The sequence below is a fragment of the Tachysurus vachellii genome, chromosome 1 (assembly GCF_030014155.1).
Source record: "Tachysurus vachellii isolate PV-2020 chromosome 1, HZAU_Pvac_v1, whole genome shotgun sequence".
NCBI classification, from domain to species: Eukaryota; Metazoa; Chordata; class Actinopteri; order Siluriformes; family Bagridae; genus Tachysurus; species Tachysurus vachellii.
The window spans coordinates 38502840-38519986 of record NC_083460.1 but is presented as its reverse complement, the minus strand read 5'-3'; the positions used below and the strand labels follow the sequence as shown (position 1 = coordinate 38519986).

The window sequence follows — 17147 nt, the reverse complement described above, 5'->3', positions numbered from 1 at the left end:
CCGTCATCCACCATGTTTGTTTCCCGTCTGTTCACCCGGACTCTATTTATTCTCATCACCACTGTCTTCACTCATTGTCGGTTATCGCCTTTACTACGTTGTATGTATGTGTGATTTACCTGCTCCTTATTATTAAAATGACATCTTTAATGTCACTATTCGTCGTCCACGTCTCTTTCGTGTACATACAGTGACACACACTTGATATTATGTGGAATTGGCAGTTAAACATGCTGTAAAATCTCAGTTCAACATTATCTTTATTCTTATTTGAAGGGTTTTGATAACACACTTGTTAAAACAAAAGACGTTATAAAAGAGTTTATATAACGTTTGTCAAAGCAGCTATTTTTCCTTATAATCCTTTAAATTAAAACTTGCTAATTATTCAACAAGAGCAACACAATTCGGATACCATATGCCAACTTACACTGCTTCACATTTTTATAAAAAAGGAGTGAAGCGTTTTTTGCCGCTTTGAGCTCATCCGTAACCGAATGCTGGACCGCGGATGCGACTCGAGCTACAGTACTGGGGGCGCGTGATGATGACGTGACAAGTGAGTGACTGATTGCCGTGATCGTCATGTATAGACTATCTTAAACTTTCTTGTCTCTTTGAATTTTAAATCACTCTGCATTTATATACATGGCTCCATTAAAACCTCAACATGTCGTGAACACAACTCTCCACTAAAAAAGTGAGGGGGATGAATTTACTTTTTATAAAAAGAGCGGGGGACATGTCCCCCGTGTCCCCCGCATAATCTACGCCCCTGAGCTGGAACAACCTCCGGATGCCTCAGAAAGTGAAAGTGTAAGTGACGTGACATACGGCTAAGTATGGTGACCCATGCTCAGAATTCGTTCTCTGCATTTAACCTATCCAAAGTGCACACACACAGCAGTGAACACACACACCGTGAACACACACCCGGAGCAGTGGGCAACCATTTGTGCTGTGGCAGCCTGGGAGCATTTGGGGGGGTTCGGTGAATTGCTCAAGGCACGAATGGGTAGAAAAAGAGAAGCAAGTGGAGAGGAATTAATGTAGCTGCTGATCATAATAATAACCAGCACTACATGATAATGTACATTTGATCAGATGTACTGGAGCACACGGTTTCAGGATGTATAACGTGTATATCTGGCTCAAGATATATGTCCTTAATCTACATTTATACTGGTAGAATGTGTCTGAGCCCCAACACTGTCAGGAAGGACATTCCAATGTTTGGGAGCATACACGAGAACCCTCTGCTGCCTTTAGCAGACTTTGAAATTCTGGGAACTACCAGTTTTTGAGGTTGGGGTCAGAGCACAGGGACATGCTACAGTTCCTCTGGAGCAGAGATCGTTAAGGGCCTAATAGTTACAGTTTGCTAGTGATAGGGCTAGAACCACAATCAATAACCCAGAGCCATAACCACCACTGTCTTAAAAGCTCTGCTCCAGGTGAAGCTCAAACTCACAAACTCGGCATGGCTTCACATGTACTGCTGTATAAGTACCATGTGCTAAGCGATTGCGCAACTGGAGCACTTACAGAAAGGCGTGTATATGTATATGAATTGCAGCTTTCTAGTTTTATTGTGTTCCTTGACTGTATGTTTTTTGAAGCACACTGCGATTTTTTTTCCGCATAAGTATTTGACATAGCTGGGCGCTAACCGATTTCAGACATATGGAGTTAGAGAGAAGGAGCATCATTATATAAACACAACCAGGCATTCCAGACTGTCATACTGAGTAAACCAAATAGGTTTTCTCAGCCTTATATGACTTAAACAATCATTATATATATATAGTGTCACCACTGCCCTAAAACCTATGCTCCAGGTGAGGCTCGAACTCACAACCTCGGCATTGCTTCACCTTTACTGCCATATAAGTACCGCGCGCTAACCGATTGTGCCACTGGAGCACAATGATACGGGTTTTTGGGAGATGTGAAGAAACTGAAGTACTCTACACTTTATCCATCATGTTTGTAGTAGTTCTGCCATTAATTTAAATCCTGAATGAATAAAAGAACAAAGGTGAATTCTGATAAATAGGAATGATAAAAACACAAGTGTTGGCATAACTATCCTAATATTTCATATATACATATATATATATATATATATATATATATATATATATATATATATATATACTATATATATATATATATATACTATATATATATAGTATATATATATATATATATACTATATATATATATGGATAGTTATATATAATAGATAGATAGTTATGCCAACACTTCCTAACTATCAGAATTCACCTTTGTTCTTTTATTCAGTTTCTTTTATTCAGTTTCTTCACATCTCCCAAAAAACTGTATCTTTGTGCTCCAGTGGCACAATCGGTTAGCGCGCGGTACTTATATGGCAGTAAAGGTGAAGCAATGCCGAGGTTGTGAGTTCGAGCCTCACCTGGAGCATAGGTTTTAGGGCAGTGGTGACACAAACAGTTAAGGCTCTGGGTTGTTGATTGAAAGATTGGGGTTAAAGGCCTTTCACTGCCAAGTTGTCACTGTTGAGCCCTGTGCCCTATCATGGCTGACCCTGTGCTCTGACCCCAACCTCCAAAGTTGGGATATGTGAAGAGAAGATTTCACTGTACAGTATGTCTTGTTATGGACTGCCATCCCATCTAGTTTGCATTCCCACCTTAAGCAAAATGTCCCTGGGACAAGATCTGGATCCACCATGACCCTGACCAGGGTGAAGAGCATAATGATTATAAATGAATGAAATTTGGTAAGAACTTTTTTTATTCTTCATTTAAACACTTGGTGTCACTATTGTATAAAACCAAATTTAACAATTGCTCAGTTTCTGAAACCTCAGCTTCCCTCCCTTTTTTAGGTAGGGAATTGGTGGGATTTTTTAAAATGTGAGCCAAAATCATCACATTTAAAAGAACCAAAGACTTAAGCTACTTCAGTCTGTGTGTACTGGATTTATATAATACACAAGTTTCACTATTTGAGTTGAATTACTAAAATAAATAAACTTTTCCATGACATTCATATTTATTGAGATGCACCTGTATATTACAGTACAGTACAGTGAAATTCTTTCTTCACATATCCCAACTTATTTGACAGGGGTCAGAGCACAGGGTCAGCTTGATACAGTACCTCTGGAGCAGAGACGGTTATGGGTCGGGACAGTGACAGCTTGGCAATAATAGGGCTTGAATCCCAATCACTTGAGCCTCAAGGTGATGTCCTAAAATCAATGCTCCAGGTGAGGTTTGAACTCACAACCTCGGCATTACTTCACCTGTACTGTCGTATAAGTACCGTGCGCTAACCGATTGCGCCACTGGAGCACATCCAGAAAAGTAGATAGGAAGGTAACCGATTTCAGACATATGGAGATGGAGTGAAGGAGCATCTTTCTGAAGCAGAGCATAATCCCCTCCCTTCGGAGACTGTGCCGCAGGGCAGTAATCCATCAAGGTAAGGACCCCAAACACACCTCCAAGATGACCACTGCCTTACTACAGAAGATGAGGGTCAAGGTGATGGACTGGCCAAGCATGTCTCTGGGTTCTTCAGTTTCTTCAGATCTCCTAAAAAGATGTCTACATGTGCTCCAGTGGCGCAATCGGTTAGCGCGCGGTACTTATACAGCAGTACAAGTGAAGCAATGCCGAGGTTGTGAGTTCGAGCCTCACCTGGAGCATGAGTTTTAGGGCCGTGGTGACTCAAACAGTTAAGAGTCTGGGTTAATGATTGTGGTTAAAGGCCTGTTACTGTTTGGCCCTTGAGCAAGGCCCTTACCCATTTCTGCTCTCAGGTTATGGTATCATGGCTGACCCTGTGCTCTGGCCCCAACACTCAAAGTTGGGATATGTGAAGAGAGAATTTCACTGTACTATAATGTATATGTGGCTCCAGAAAGGCTTCTGTTCTGTAGGTGGAATGGCTATGTTAATGAGTAGGTACAAATAACTGTGTGTGGTGTCTTGTTATGGACTGGCATCCCATCTAGTTTGCATTCCCACCTCAAGGAAAATGTTCTCTCCCGTCCATTCACCTCTCCAATGTTTGCTCTCTGGACAATAAATTGGACTACATCCGATTCGAACGCACTACATGGTGAGAGTTTAGAAACTGCTGCGTCTTTGTTTTCACAGAGACGTGGCTCAGCGAGTTCCGGACGCCGCCATTCAGCTAGATGACCTCCAGATGAGCTCAAGACGGGCTCACCTCGTTTCGTGGTGACAGAAATGTAAGGGAAATGTTGATGGCTCAGGACCAGACTGTGTAACAGTTTCTTTCCACAAGCCATCAGACTGAACTGAACTTTACTGAGCACAACACACACACGCACATCAACAGTATGGACTGTTTGCTGTTTTGCGCAATACTTTACAATATCTCAGGTAACTGCTGCTATAATACTGTGTTCATTCCAGTATTTCTGCACAGGCAATATTGTTGAACATACAGTATTTACACTGATCACTGTTTCTGTTTATTGTCTTTTGTGTATTGTCTTTTGTGTAATGTCTTGTATTTTTGTCCTGCACTGTCTTGTCTGTCTTGTCCTGCACATTTTGCACCAGGTTGCACAGATGCACTTTATGTATCTATGACTAACTTACCTAATCCTTACTAAGTCTGTCTTTGTTTTATGTAGCTTCATGATCCTGGAGAAACTTTGTCTCATTTCACTGTATACTGCAACAGCAATATATGGTCAAAATGACAATAAAAGCTTCTTGACTTGACTTGAACTACTGTATTACTACGTAAATTTAACAAAAAGTTAAATAATGGAGGTTTATAACACTATAAATAGTAAAAGCTACATAAGACCATGATCACTTTTTTAGTGTATGATTTGTGCATTTCTGCCCCAAAACCCAGAATTCAATGCAAAATGTTCAGATCAATTAAATATAACTTTATCTGCCTCCATTTGGACCTGACCTTTCAAAACATAACCAGGAAGAGGTTCATCTTTTATAACCACGCAGGAGAAACTGATTCACATCAGCACGTCACTTTTTTGTAATGGATAAAAGGGGAAAAAAAAACACAAGCGAGAGAATCGTATTATTCTAAAAGACAGATTGTTCTGGTGACAGGCACCAAAAAAAGAGGGGCATTAAAGGTCAAACTGTCTGATTAAAATGCAAATTAATAATGTATAACAATGAATAAATACAAAATATGGAGGAGGAAACAGAGGACTGAGCAAACAGTTTAGAAACTGCAGAGTCTTTCCATTAGTAATGTTTTAATCAGTGCATCATAGAATTACAATGAAACAACTCCAACAAGGACAACTTTCTACAATCTATTCATGAGATGTTAACCTAAAGGTTAAGGATTTAAATAAAACCTTTTGGTAAACCCCATATAAAAAGTCATTTTCTTTTTTTTACACATTTCTTTTTTTTACACATTTAATATGTGTGTTTAGTTTCTCTCAGTTTCGTGCAGACATTACAGGAAAACTGAGTTAAATATCTACACATTAAGCTGTTCGATTAAAAGGTTAAGTACTGCTGGCAATTCTTGCATTCAATTAGCCTCTCATTCAATTAGATCCATTAGTGTTACTTCACCCCCCCACCCCCCCAAACAATTAACAGTTTGACAGTGTTTTGGCGCCCTCTGTTGGAAATATTTGTCATAAATATTGAACTATTGGCTACAAAACGGACATCAATTATTAAAAAAATAAAAATAACTCAAAAAAATCACAAAAATAACTTCTGGTGGGATTCAGATTCTTTATTTATTTATTTATTTATTTATTTTTTACAATTTTTTAACTTTTTTTTTTTTTATACAAATTTTTAAAAATATCTGAGGTTTAAAATAAAAACCTAAAGCCCTTTAGTTTACCTCGCAGTGACGTCACTGTGGTGTGGTCCTCTATCGCACGAGAATGTAACGTGGACTGGTTTAATGCTGTCTTTTTGTTAGTCTACATGTCGATGTAAAGTCCTGTTTGCCGTTAAAAGGATGTGTTATGCCGTTAAAGGATATGTTAGACTACGGCGCTCCAGTGGCGCAATCGGTTAGCGCGCGGTACTTATACAGCAGTACAGGTGAAGCAATGCCGAGGTTGTGAGTTCGAGCCTCACCTGGAGCATGAGTTTTAAACAGGAAATTACAAACCTCCCGTTACATCAGAAAATTATACTTAAGTTGAAGATGCTGTTACCAGTGTGTTTCATTCACCAGTGTGTGTTCAGGACATGTACAGCAGACTGATCAGGGCCAGAGAAGTAAAGATTTTAGAGCATCCCACCCACCCCAGGCTGTACCAATAGTTTTGGTCGGATAAAAGTCTCTGCAACCACATAGCTAAGACTTAGGCCACGTTCACACTGCAAGTCTTAATGCTCAATTCGGATATTTTGCTCAGATCTGATTATTTTTTTTTTTGGCTGTTCACATTACCTTTTAAAATGTGGCCTATATCAGATACCAGTGTGAACTGTTTGCTGTTTCGAACTGACCCGCATGCGCAAACGAACAATAACAATGACGTCACACGCAGCACGCCGTTGCGTTAAAGTTGGTGAGGTTATGGAGGAAGTAAGCATTTTCGCTTTTCTTTCTAAATGTTTGTGTAATGGCAGCACAGAGACGCAGTGTTTTGAAAATTTTCGGATGTCGAGGGTAACTTTTGATTGTTTGATCCATTTTGTAGGCGTAGTCACGTTTGTGTGCGAACTTGTACTCGCATAATTGTGACGAGTGTCGATGCAGATTGACGTAAAAGTCGCATCAAATCCGCCTTGGCTGTTCACACTGCGGCCACATTGGAAGAAATCCGTTTTTGGTCTGATTCAGGACCACATATGGAAGATTTGAGTGTTCACACTACTCCTGAAGAATTGGATTTGGGCCACTTTTACCTGCAGTGTGAACGTGGCCATAGAGACCACCAAGGAGCTTTTTTCCCCAATCCATCAAAGCCCTGAACTCATGACCACCAATGTCCTTGAGCTCATCTGCACATGGCATTAATGCCATTATGACATTAAATATCATATTTGAACGTACATACATAAGCATATACAGATACATATTCTGTATACATATATAGATAAATATATACTATTTATATATTTATTTCATGTATTTACTTCAGTTTCTCTAACTTACCATAAACATGCTGGTAGCTGGAATGAGTATGCCAAAACTGCCTCAGGTGTGAACAACTGTGTTCTGGGTGTGTCCCTGATTCACACTCAGAGTTCCCTGGATAAGCTTAGATACATCAGAACTATAAGCAGGATAAAGTGATAAAATGACTGAATAATGTGTTATTAACCCAGTACAGAGAAAGTATATGGTACTCTTAAAACTCAACAGTACTCTTAAATCTCATGCTCCAGGTGAGGCTCGAACTCACAACCTCGGCATTGCTTCACCTGTACTGCTGTATAAGTACCGCGCGCTAACCGATTGCGCCACTGGAGCACATGAGACATATAACACTGATGGTGGTTGGGGTGGAATGAACACCAATGTGTGTAGGGTGGTGATACACCCTGTAAAGCGGTATAAGTTATTTTGTGAGATGAAACCAGAAAATCCAGAGCAAGGGTGTCTGTCCAAGCTTATCTGCCAAGGGCCATGGCAGATTTGGTGTGGGAACAGGTTTCCATTCCAATCAAACTAGGGCAACACCTGATTCTTCCTATTTAATCAGTTAATATTGGCTTTCATTAGACTCAGATGTGGTTGAAATGAAAACTTGCAACCACGCTGACCTTTCAGATCAGACACCACTTATCCATAGAAAACTCTAAATAGGCAATAACCAGAGATCCGGGAGCCGGTTGTGCTTTTTATGTTTATACTGAAGTATTATTCCAGCCACATTAAAGGTTATCATTTGGTATGGTTAACGTTGTAGGCTGTTCTTAAAATCTGTGCTCTATGTGAGAATAGAGACCCATAAACTAAGCATTACATTTAGCAGACACCCTTATCCAGTGCTAGTTACATTTCTCCTCATTTTTATACAACTGAGGGTTAAGGGCCTTGCTCAGGGGTCCAGCAGTGGCAACTTGGTGGACATAGGAATCAAACTCACAACCTTCTGATTGGTACAGTAGCCCAACACCTTAACCACTAGGCTACCACATATGCTATGTCACCTCTACTGCCATATAAGGACCATGCTTTGATCATCTCTGAGCACTCATTCACATCCAGGTAATTTATCTTAGGTAAGACAAGGTAGATGGAATCTATCATAAAGTACATGCACAACAAGTCCACACAGTCAGTAAGCCAAGGTTCTCATTGAAGTATGATTCTGGTCGAAAGTGTGGATTAGATTTTTTTCAGGCTGCTCTTAAATTTTGTGCTCCAGGTGAGGTTCGAACTCACAACCTCGGCATTGCTCCACCTGTACTGCTGTATAAGTACCGCGCGCTAACCGATTGCGCCACTGGAGCCACATGAGGACGTTATATAACTGGTGTATATAGAACTGGTGTATAACCAAAATTTGTAGATTAGGTCGATTGCACCACTGCAGGGTTATTGGATCTAGATCCACTTAGGTCTATCTGTTCAATAAAGGAAGCTATATTAGAAATAGAAATAAATAGTAAATAGAAATAAATATAGTAAAATAATTCTTGTATAAAAATAATTCTTGTATAGAAATATACAAGAAATAAACATTTCACACACACACGCGCACACACACACACATACACTCATACACACACATGCACACACACACACACACACACACACACACACACACAAACACATATTGGGCATTGCATTTCATTAGGCCTCCAGAAAAAAAAGCTACTCATTTGTAAATATTTCACACTTGTTAGATGCATTTGTCCAACTGGGGGCAAAATCTGATCTACCAACAAGCTTTACACACACTCACACACACACACACACACACACACACACACACACACACACACACACACACAAGCATTGGGCATTGCAATTCATTGGGCCTCCAAAAAAACAAAAACAAAAACAATCATTTGTAAATATTTCACACTTGTTATATGCATTTGTCCAGCTGGGGACAATACCTTCTCTTCTCTTCTTCTTCTTCCAACAAGCTTTACACACACACACACACACACACACACACACACACACACACACACACGTACACACGTTGTGTTTTCATATTCAAATCATGTTTGTTTCCTCTCTCTTATTTATTAATTTAGTTGCATCAGTCAGCTTTGGCCTGAAGATATGCTGAGCAATGTTTGACATTTATCAGTCAGTGGTTATTCAAAATAATATTTAATAATTTCTGCTTATTTTACTCAAAACATGGCAAAATTTCATAAGGTTTATCGTTCATAAATTAAGTATAATAAAAAAACATAGGGAGGTAAACAAAGTTTTATTCACATGAAATTATGGCATGTTTTTGAGTGTGTGTGTGTGTGTGTGTGTGTGTGCATGTAGCCTGTTGTTGGTTGATCAGATGACATCAGGTGGGCAAAATAGATATTACAAGTGTAAAATAGATATTACACACAGAATGGTAATAATTGTAGAATTTTTGATTTATAAGCATTCAAGTCAATTTGGCCTGGAAAAAAACAGGTGTTATTATTTACTGACATTAAAAATGGTCAAAATGGTTTCAAAACAATCTCCTGCCTTTGAAATATACCAGCCTGTAATTGTGCATTAACTTTTGTGCCTCTATAGTGAAAATAATAAAAAAAAATTCTGTTTTTTTTTTTAACTAAAAAATTAGGCATTTTTGTATATACTGTAAATAAGGTTTATTATACTGTACCAAATATAATTTTTTTTTTTTTTGCAAAATATATGTTAATATGTTGGAAACAGGGGGGCACGGTGGCTTAGTGGTTAGCACGTTCGCCTCACACCTCCAGGGTTGGCGGTTCGATTCCTGCCTCCGCCTTGTGTGTGTGGAGTTTGCATGTTCTCCCCGTGCCTCGGGGGTTTCCTCCAGGTACTCTGGTTTCCTCCCCCGGTCCAAAGACATGCATGGTAGGTTGATTGGCATCTCTGGAAAAATTGTCCGTAGCGTGTGAGTGAATGAGAGTGTGTGTGTGTGCCCAGCGATGGGTTGGCACTCCATCCAGGGTGTATCCTGCCTTGATGCCCAATGACGCCTGAGATAGGCACAGGCTCCCCGTGACCTGAGATAGTTCGGATAAGCGGTAGAAAATGAGTGAGTGAGTGAGATGTTGGAAACAAGTTTGACTAAAAAGGTGAAAAAAAAAAGGCTATCATATATACTTCATTTTTTATAAGCAGTCAAAACAGACAAGGTCAAGTTGACTCAGCGCTCCTAATTTGTATAGGTGGACAATAGGAGGGTTAACAGTTTCTCATGGTGTTAATGAGATTGGTCGTTTTAGCAGCTTTGCACTCCCACTTCTCAATTTTTAAAATTTTCAAAAACCCAAAGCCAATGTGCTCATTCCTTTGAATTTATTCTTCTCAAGGAAGTATTTAAAGCTCTTTACCAATATTACAACTGTGAACGGTGCAGTACATCAGTGATGACCAACTGTCTCTTGATGATCTATCTCTCTGATGAGTTTTAAAATAAAAAACATAACATATTAGCTGGATTTGTTGTTAGATTTGGTCTGGAGCTGGAGCACTACATATGATAAGAAATAAAGGTGTCAAACAGTATTTTTATTTGTTCCTGGAAAGTCTTGCACTTTTGCATCTTTCATTTGGAAACTTGAACATTGCATAGCTTTAGTAGTCTCTGTCCAGGTCAGAGATCACAGAAGATCCAGAGTCTATCACATAAATCCTGGGAGTGAGATACACCCTGGAGTGGGGGCCTCTTCATCATATTGACCTAACCACCATTGGCATATGTCTTGTTAGAAAGTACAAAGTATAGGGTACTCTTAAAACTCATGCTCCATTTTAGCCAATCCAAATTATGGCATGTTTTTGGGAGGTGAGATGAAACCAGAAAATCCAGAGCAAGGGTATTCTAACTTATCCGCCAAGGGCCATGGCAGATTTGGTGTGGGAACAGGTTTCTGTTCCAATCAAACTAGGGCAACACTTGATTCTTCCTATTTAATCAGTTAATATTGTCAATTTTATCTTAGGTAAGACAAGGTAGATGGAATCTATCATAAAGTACATGCACAACAACTCCACACAGTCAGTAAGCCAAGGTTCTCATTGAAGTATGATTCCGGTCTGGTTGAAAGTGTGGATTAGATTTTTTCAGGCTGCTCTTAAATTTTGTGCTCCAGGTGAGGCTCGAACTCACAACCTCGGCATTGCTTCACCTGTACTGCTGTATAAGTACCGCGCGCTAACCGATTGCGCCACTGGAGCCATGCAAAAGCATTCTATGAGCTGGGCTCTGGATCTAGAACTGAGTGTATAACCAAAATTTGTAGATTAGGTCGATTGCACCACTGCAGGGTTATTGGATCAATAAAGTTCAATAAAGGAAGCTAACATGTAAACACAAGCAGTTATTTGACTTTACTCCTATCATGGAGAGCAAATTCTCTTAGGGGCATGAACGCCCAACATTCTGCACATTAACCACAAGCCTTAACCATTGAGGCATCCAAATACCCTGAGACGTTGTAACTGAAGCTAGTGTAAGCACCAGAACTTATGCCTGTCATGTTCATATATAATGTATATATAATGCAATTCATATTGTCTCTTTATCAAATGTACTGTAACACTGCTGTGACTATATTGGAATAACATTAATAACCTTAACTTTTCTATAAAACTAGGCACTACATACTACATAAGCAAAGATCCGCCGAGGGATCTCTCCTGGATAATTAAATTTTTGATTTCAAAGAAGTGCAAGAAGCATGATATGTAATTTCTGCACTATTCATGACTTGTGACACATTGATCACTTTTACTTTCACTGCTCATTTTAACAGTTTCTCATGGTGTTAATGAGATTGGTCCTTTTAGCAGCTTTGCACTCCCACTTCCCAATTTGTAAAATTTTCAAAAACCCAAAGCCAATGTGCTCATTCCTTTGAATTTATTCTTCTCAAGGAAGTATTTAAAGCTCTTTTCCAATCTTACAACTGTGAACGGTGCAGTACATCAGTGATGACCAACCTGTCTCTTCATGATCTATTGCTCTGATGAGTTTTAAAATAAAAAACATAACATATTAGCTGGATTTGTTGTTAGATTTGGTCTGGAGCTGGAGCACTACCTATGATAAGAAATAAAGGTGTCAAACAGTATTTTTATTTGTTCCTGGAATGTCTTGCACTTTTGCATCTTTCATTTTGAAACTTGAACATTGCATAGCATTAGTAGTCTCTTTGTCCAGGTCAGAGATCACAGAAGATCCAGAGTCTATCACATAAATACTAGGTGTGAGATACACCCTGGATTGGGGGCCACTTCATCACATTGACCTAACCACCAGTGTATAACCTATGTCTTGCTAGAAAGCTGGGTTCAGAATACAGGGTTCAATCAGCTATTAGGTAAATACATGGAAAAGTAAATTCTTTGAATACAATTTTATTCAAGCAGAGATCTCTTGAATGTTCTGCATTTGTCATGCACATTTCAGTAATGATGAAGGTAATATAATTTCTAACCATTTCTAACCATGTGAACAACTAATTGATTAATGATACATGACATAAAAGATCAAAGCTCAGTTTATTCTTTCACTTTCATTAATCACTTTATCCTGGATTGAGCTCTGTCGTATCCTGGGTGTGTGGCAAGAATAAAACTTTGGTGAGACGGTCCACCAACGGGCACCATGTACACATTCACCAACCCGTTCACTGCAATTCAGCCAATCTATGTATCCTGGAAGATGCCAATGGGTAGGAAACCAGAGAACCTGAAGGAAAACCGCACATACACATAAAAAACTCTACACAAGCTCAGTCGTGAACCAGGGAGCATAAAGCTGTAAGACAGTATAAAGTGTTTTGTTTTTTTTAATAAAAAATATTAAAGATACTGTTGCCAGTGTGTTTCATTCACCAGTGAGCATTCAGGACATGTACAGCAGACTGATCAGGGCCAGAGAAGTAAAGATTTTAGAGCATCCCACCCACCCCAGACTGTACCAATAGCTTTGGTCGGATAAAAGTCTCTGCAACCACATACTGTAGCTAAGACATAGAGACCACCAAGGAGCTTTTTTCCCCAATCCATCAAAGCCCTGAACTCATGACCACCAATGTCCTTGAGCTCCTCCGCACATGGCATTAATGCCATTATGACATTAAATATCACATTTGAATGTACATTATTAAGCATATACAGATAAATATTCTGTATACATATATAGATAAATATATACTATTTATATATTTATTTCAAGCATTTACTTCAGTTTCTCTCACTTACCATAAACATGCTGGTAGCTGGAATGAGTATGCCAAAACTGCCTCAGGTGTGAACAACTGTGTTCTGGGTGTGTCCCTGATTCACACTCAGAGTTCCCTGGATAAGCTTAGATACATCAGAACTATAAGCAGGATAAAGTGATAAAATGACCGTAAAATGTGTTTTTAACCCAGTACAGAGAAAGTATACAGTAGGGTACTCTTAAAACTCAACAGTTTTAAGGGTTTAACAGTACTCTTAAATCTCATGCTCCAGGTGAGGCTCGAACTCACAACCTCGGCATTGCTTCACCTGTACTGCTGTATAAGTACCGCGCGCTAACCGATTGCGCCACTGGAGCACATGAGACATATAACACTGATGGTGGTTGGGGTGGAATGAACACCAATGTGTGTAGGGTGGTGATACACCCTGTAAAGCGGTATAAGTTATTTTGTGACCTTTAATTGCTAGTGATACTGTAGGTGTGGTATTCACCATTAGCAGGAACGGGTATATATATATATGCCACCTAAAAATAAAATTTATTTAATTTTGCTCATTTGTTTGTTGCCGTCCACTACATGAAGCATTTCTTAAGAATTACTTCTCAAGTCTAGATGTTACCTAACAGTCTAGCTAGGTCACTTAATATTTTCCACTGATAACCCATTCCTGCATTATTAAGGACTGTGTCTTGTGACTTCATTCATATAATTTTGTACTTATAGTTAACTTTTACAGATTCTAAAAATGTCTTTTTTTTTCTTCTAAAAATCATTTATTTTTAGAAGGCATTTAATATTATAAAGAGATACAGCCTGGTTGGGATGCCAGATCATCTCTGAGCACACTGAACACTCATTCACATCCTAAGAATGATGTGAATGAAAACATGCACATCAACTCAACACAGTCAGTATATATTATATAATGTATATATAATGCAATTCATTTTATATACATTCTATTTTAATATTATAAAGAGATACAGCCTGGTTGGGATGCCAGCTCATGAGCACTCATTCACATACAGGTAATTTATCTTAGGTAAGACAAGGTAGATGGAATCTATCATAAAGTACATGCACAACAAGTCCACACAGTCAGTAAGCCAAGGTTCTCATTGAAGTATGATTCTGGTCTGGTTGAAAGTGTGGATTAAATTTTTTCAGGTTGCTCTTAAATTTTGTGCTCCAGGTGAGGTTCGAACTCACAACCTCGGCATTGCTCCACCTGTACTGCTTTATAAGTACCGCGCGCTAACCGATTGCGCCACTGGAGCTACGTGAGAGCTTTATATGAGCTGGGCTCTGGATCTAGAACTGAGTGTATAACCAAAATTTGTCTAGATTGGTCAATTGCACCACTGCAGGGTTGTTGGATCTAGATCCACTATTCATGACTGTGACAGATTGATCACTTTTACTTGCACTGCTCAGATCAAGTTTTGATCAAATAGTCTTGGTTAAATAAAAATGAAACATGACAAATAAAAGATTCCATATTTGAAGTTTAAACAGCCAGAGGTGGAGCAAGAACATATATGTAAACAGATCTTTATCACAGTGTCTCTCTCTCTCTCTCTCTCTCTCTCTCACACACACACACACACACACACACACACACACACACACACACACATATATATACACAAAGAAACAAACATATATATATATTCAAATTTAGTTTTCATTTTTGTCATGTTTAGACAGAAACATAGAACAAGTGATACAAAACATATTGAAACGTTTATTGTTTTCTTGTATTTACATGATTTACATGCCATTTTTTTATAAAAAAAAAAAAAAAAAAAAAAATACAACACTGCTCTTTCCCAAGAATAAGAATCACTTTAGCGCACCAACTTGGTGCACTTTAGTTGTTACCAGTGCGCATTATTCATACGAGCTGTTTTGGAGCTATTTCACCAGTTACATGCCAGTCAAATCTACACGGATTCTCGGTCCACGGCACCTCCAGAGCCACGCACTTTTGTGCCAGCAGGCGAGTAAACTCTCCAGAACAGGTTCCTCAGCATCTTCCTGAACTCCCTTCGCATTAAGCAATACAACACCGGGTTTAAACAGCTGTTCGCATGTGCGAGGCAAATCGTCAGCGGGAATACGTACGTGTGGACCATGTAATACGTTTTGTCCCAGCGCACCGCGTTAAGTTTCACGAGCACTCCCCAAAGAGTAATAGCGTGATTCGGCATCCAGCAAACGAAGAAAGAAAGGACGACGACAATCACGGATTTGGTGACTCTGGACCGTCTCCTCAGGCGGCTGCTGTTCGCGACGATTCTGCGGCGCACGAAGCGCAAAAGTAGCGCGTTGCAGATGGACAGCGTGATCATGGGCAAAATGAAGGCGAGCACGACTTTCTGGAGGTGATAGAGCGCGAGCCAGTGGTGGCCGTCAGGGAAGCGGAGGAGACACAGTCTTTCCCCGGCCACCACTGTCACCGTGGAGAAGGCGGACGTGGGCGCCGTGGCGACGCTCGCGAGAACCCAAAGCGATGCGCACACGAGCTTGACTGAGGTGAACCTGCGCCGCGCGCCGTTACCTCTCACGCAGCATGCCACCGACCAGTACCGACTCACGCTCATGGCCGTGAGGAAGAACACGCTGGCGTACATGTTCATCACTGTGACCGACAACACGATCTTACACATGGCATTACCGAAGGGCCAGCTGAAATCCAGCGCCGCGTCCGCAGCCCAGAACGGCAGCGTGAGCACGAACTGGAAGTCGGTCACGGCCAAATTGACGACGAAAAAGTTGATCGCGGATCTCTTCCTCCTCCTCTTCCCTAGCTTCGTTTTCATCAGGAAGAAGACGAGTAGGTTGCCGACCAGCCCTGTAGCGCACACCGCCGCGTAAACCGACGAAATGATGACCCTCAGTATAAGACTTCCATCTGCGCTCAGGTCGATGTCTTCCAGACTGCTGAACTCGTGCAGGTGTATTACACTCTTGTTCGGTGTTGCCCACACACTGAGGTTCAAAATCTCTCCCATGCTCTCAGAGAAGAGCTCAGGTGCTTTGTGCAAGCCTGCACCTTCCACTGCCTGCATAATTCTTTCAGAACATTTTTTTCTTAATGCTTTTTATTTGTATGGATCAGTTACCTACCTCTCAGTGACTCTCAGCACCGACAGCTGAACTCCAGCTTTTATACAATTGCGTGCTCGTTCTCTTCTTCCTTTAAAGAGCACGGATTGGGCAAACCTGTGTGATTGACAGTTTGGTCTGATAACAAGAATCACAATGAATCATAGGCTGACCAAGACTAAATTTTAAAATGTTATTGTATTAATTTATTCATTCATTGGTAGCACTTACATGAACAGTACATGAATAATCATGCGTTAATACCTGAACTTATATTTACTTAAATATGAACTGATGATGAATTAAGGCATGTACTAATCAAAAACTGATGAAGAACCTTAATACAACGTGTCTAATGATTTCATGAGTGAATAATAACCAGCTTAAGTAAATATTATAGTACATACAAGGAATATATTTTGCCAAGTCTCAGGTCCACTTAACTGCCACTGCTGGTCCCCTGAGCAAGGCACTTCAAAGTTAAGGTTAGCTCTTTATTCGTTTGTAATTAGTGCATGCCTTGAACTAATAATTAATGCATGTTTAAGAAAGTTTTAATTCAGGTATAAGTGTAGGATTATTTATTTTCTGTTCTGAAGTGTCACCCATTCATGAATTTTTCTTCTGTCCTGGTCAGGGTTGGGCAGGTTCGGTGCCTACTCCAGGAACACTTTGATATAA

General features: G+C 39.9%; 1 protein-coding gene and 10 non-coding genes across 11 annotated transcripts; 3 read left to right on the top strand and 8 right to left on the bottom strand.

The window, feature by feature from the left end:
• Positions 1-1830: 1830 nt before the first annotated feature.
• trnai-uau (transfer RNA isoleucine (anticodon UAU)) lies at positions 1831-1923 on the bottom strand. Its single transcript is given in 2 exon segments — positions 1831-1866; positions 1886-1923. It is a non-coding gene; the product is annotated as a tRNA-Ile (tRNA).
• Positions 1924-2352: 429 nt separating this feature from the next.
• trnai-uau (transfer RNA isoleucine (anticodon UAU)) lies at positions 2353-2445 on the top strand. The gene is given in 2 exon segments: positions 2353-2390; positions 2410-2445. It is a non-coding gene; the product is annotated as a tRNA-Ile (tRNA).
• An 803-nt stretch (positions 2446-3248) lies between these two features.
• Positions 3249-3341, bottom strand: trnai-uau (transfer RNA isoleucine (anticodon UAU)). Its single transcript is given in 2 exon segments — positions 3249-3284; positions 3304-3341. It is a non-coding gene; the product is annotated as a tRNA-Ile (tRNA).
• A 263-nt stretch (positions 3342-3604) lies between these two features.
• trnai-uau (transfer RNA isoleucine (anticodon UAU)) lies at positions 3605-3697 on the top strand. The gene is given in 2 exon segments: positions 3605-3642; positions 3662-3697. It is a non-coding gene; the product is annotated as a tRNA-Ile (tRNA).
• A 2334-nt stretch (positions 3698-6031) lies between these two features.
• trnai-uau (transfer RNA isoleucine (anticodon UAU)) lies at positions 6032-6124 on the top strand. Its single transcript is given in 2 exon segments — positions 6032-6069; positions 6089-6124. It is a non-coding gene; the product is annotated as a tRNA-Ile (tRNA).
• A 1247-nt stretch (positions 6125-7371) lies between these two features.
• Positions 7372-7464, bottom strand: trnai-uau (transfer RNA isoleucine (anticodon UAU)). Its single transcript is given in 2 exon segments — positions 7372-7407; positions 7427-7464. It is a non-coding gene; the product is annotated as a tRNA-Ile (tRNA).
• Positions 7465-8357: 893 nt separating this feature from the next.
• trnai-uau (transfer RNA isoleucine (anticodon UAU)) lies at positions 8358-8450 on the bottom strand. Its single transcript is given in 2 exon segments — positions 8358-8393; positions 8413-8450. It is a non-coding gene; the product is annotated as a tRNA-Ile (tRNA).
• A 2797-nt stretch (positions 8451-11247) lies between these two features.
• On the bottom strand, positions 11248-11340 carry trnai-uau (transfer RNA isoleucine (anticodon UAU)). The gene is given in 2 exon segments: positions 11248-11283; positions 11303-11340. It is a non-coding gene; the product is annotated as a tRNA-Ile (tRNA).
• Positions 11341-13618: 2278 nt separating this feature from the next.
• trnai-uau (transfer RNA isoleucine (anticodon UAU)) lies at positions 13619-13711 on the bottom strand. Its single transcript is given in 2 exon segments — positions 13619-13654; positions 13674-13711. It is a non-coding gene; the product is annotated as a tRNA-Ile (tRNA).
• Positions 13712-14542: 831 nt separating this feature from the next.
• On the bottom strand, positions 14543-14635 carry trnai-uau (transfer RNA isoleucine (anticodon UAU)). The gene is given in 2 exon segments: positions 14543-14578; positions 14598-14635. It is a non-coding gene; the product is annotated as a tRNA-Ile (tRNA).
• A 666-nt stretch (positions 14636-15301) lies between these two features.
• Positions 15302-16473, bottom strand: rxfp3.3a2 (relaxin family peptide receptor 3.3a2). Its single transcript, XM_060865370.1, has one exon. It carries the CDS (start codon positions 16427-16429, stop codon positions 15302-15304), a length of 1128 nt encoding a protein of 375 aa, XP_060721353.1. The 5' UTR covers positions 16430-16473.
• Between the last annotated feature and the right edge of the window lie 674 nt (positions 16474-17147).

Excerpts from the sequence above, each read along its gene's own strand:
- rxfp3.3a2 (XM_060865370.1), bottom strand. The coding sequence starts at position 16,429 with ATGCAGGCAGTGGAAGGTGCAGGCTTGCACAAAGCACCTGAGCTCTTC.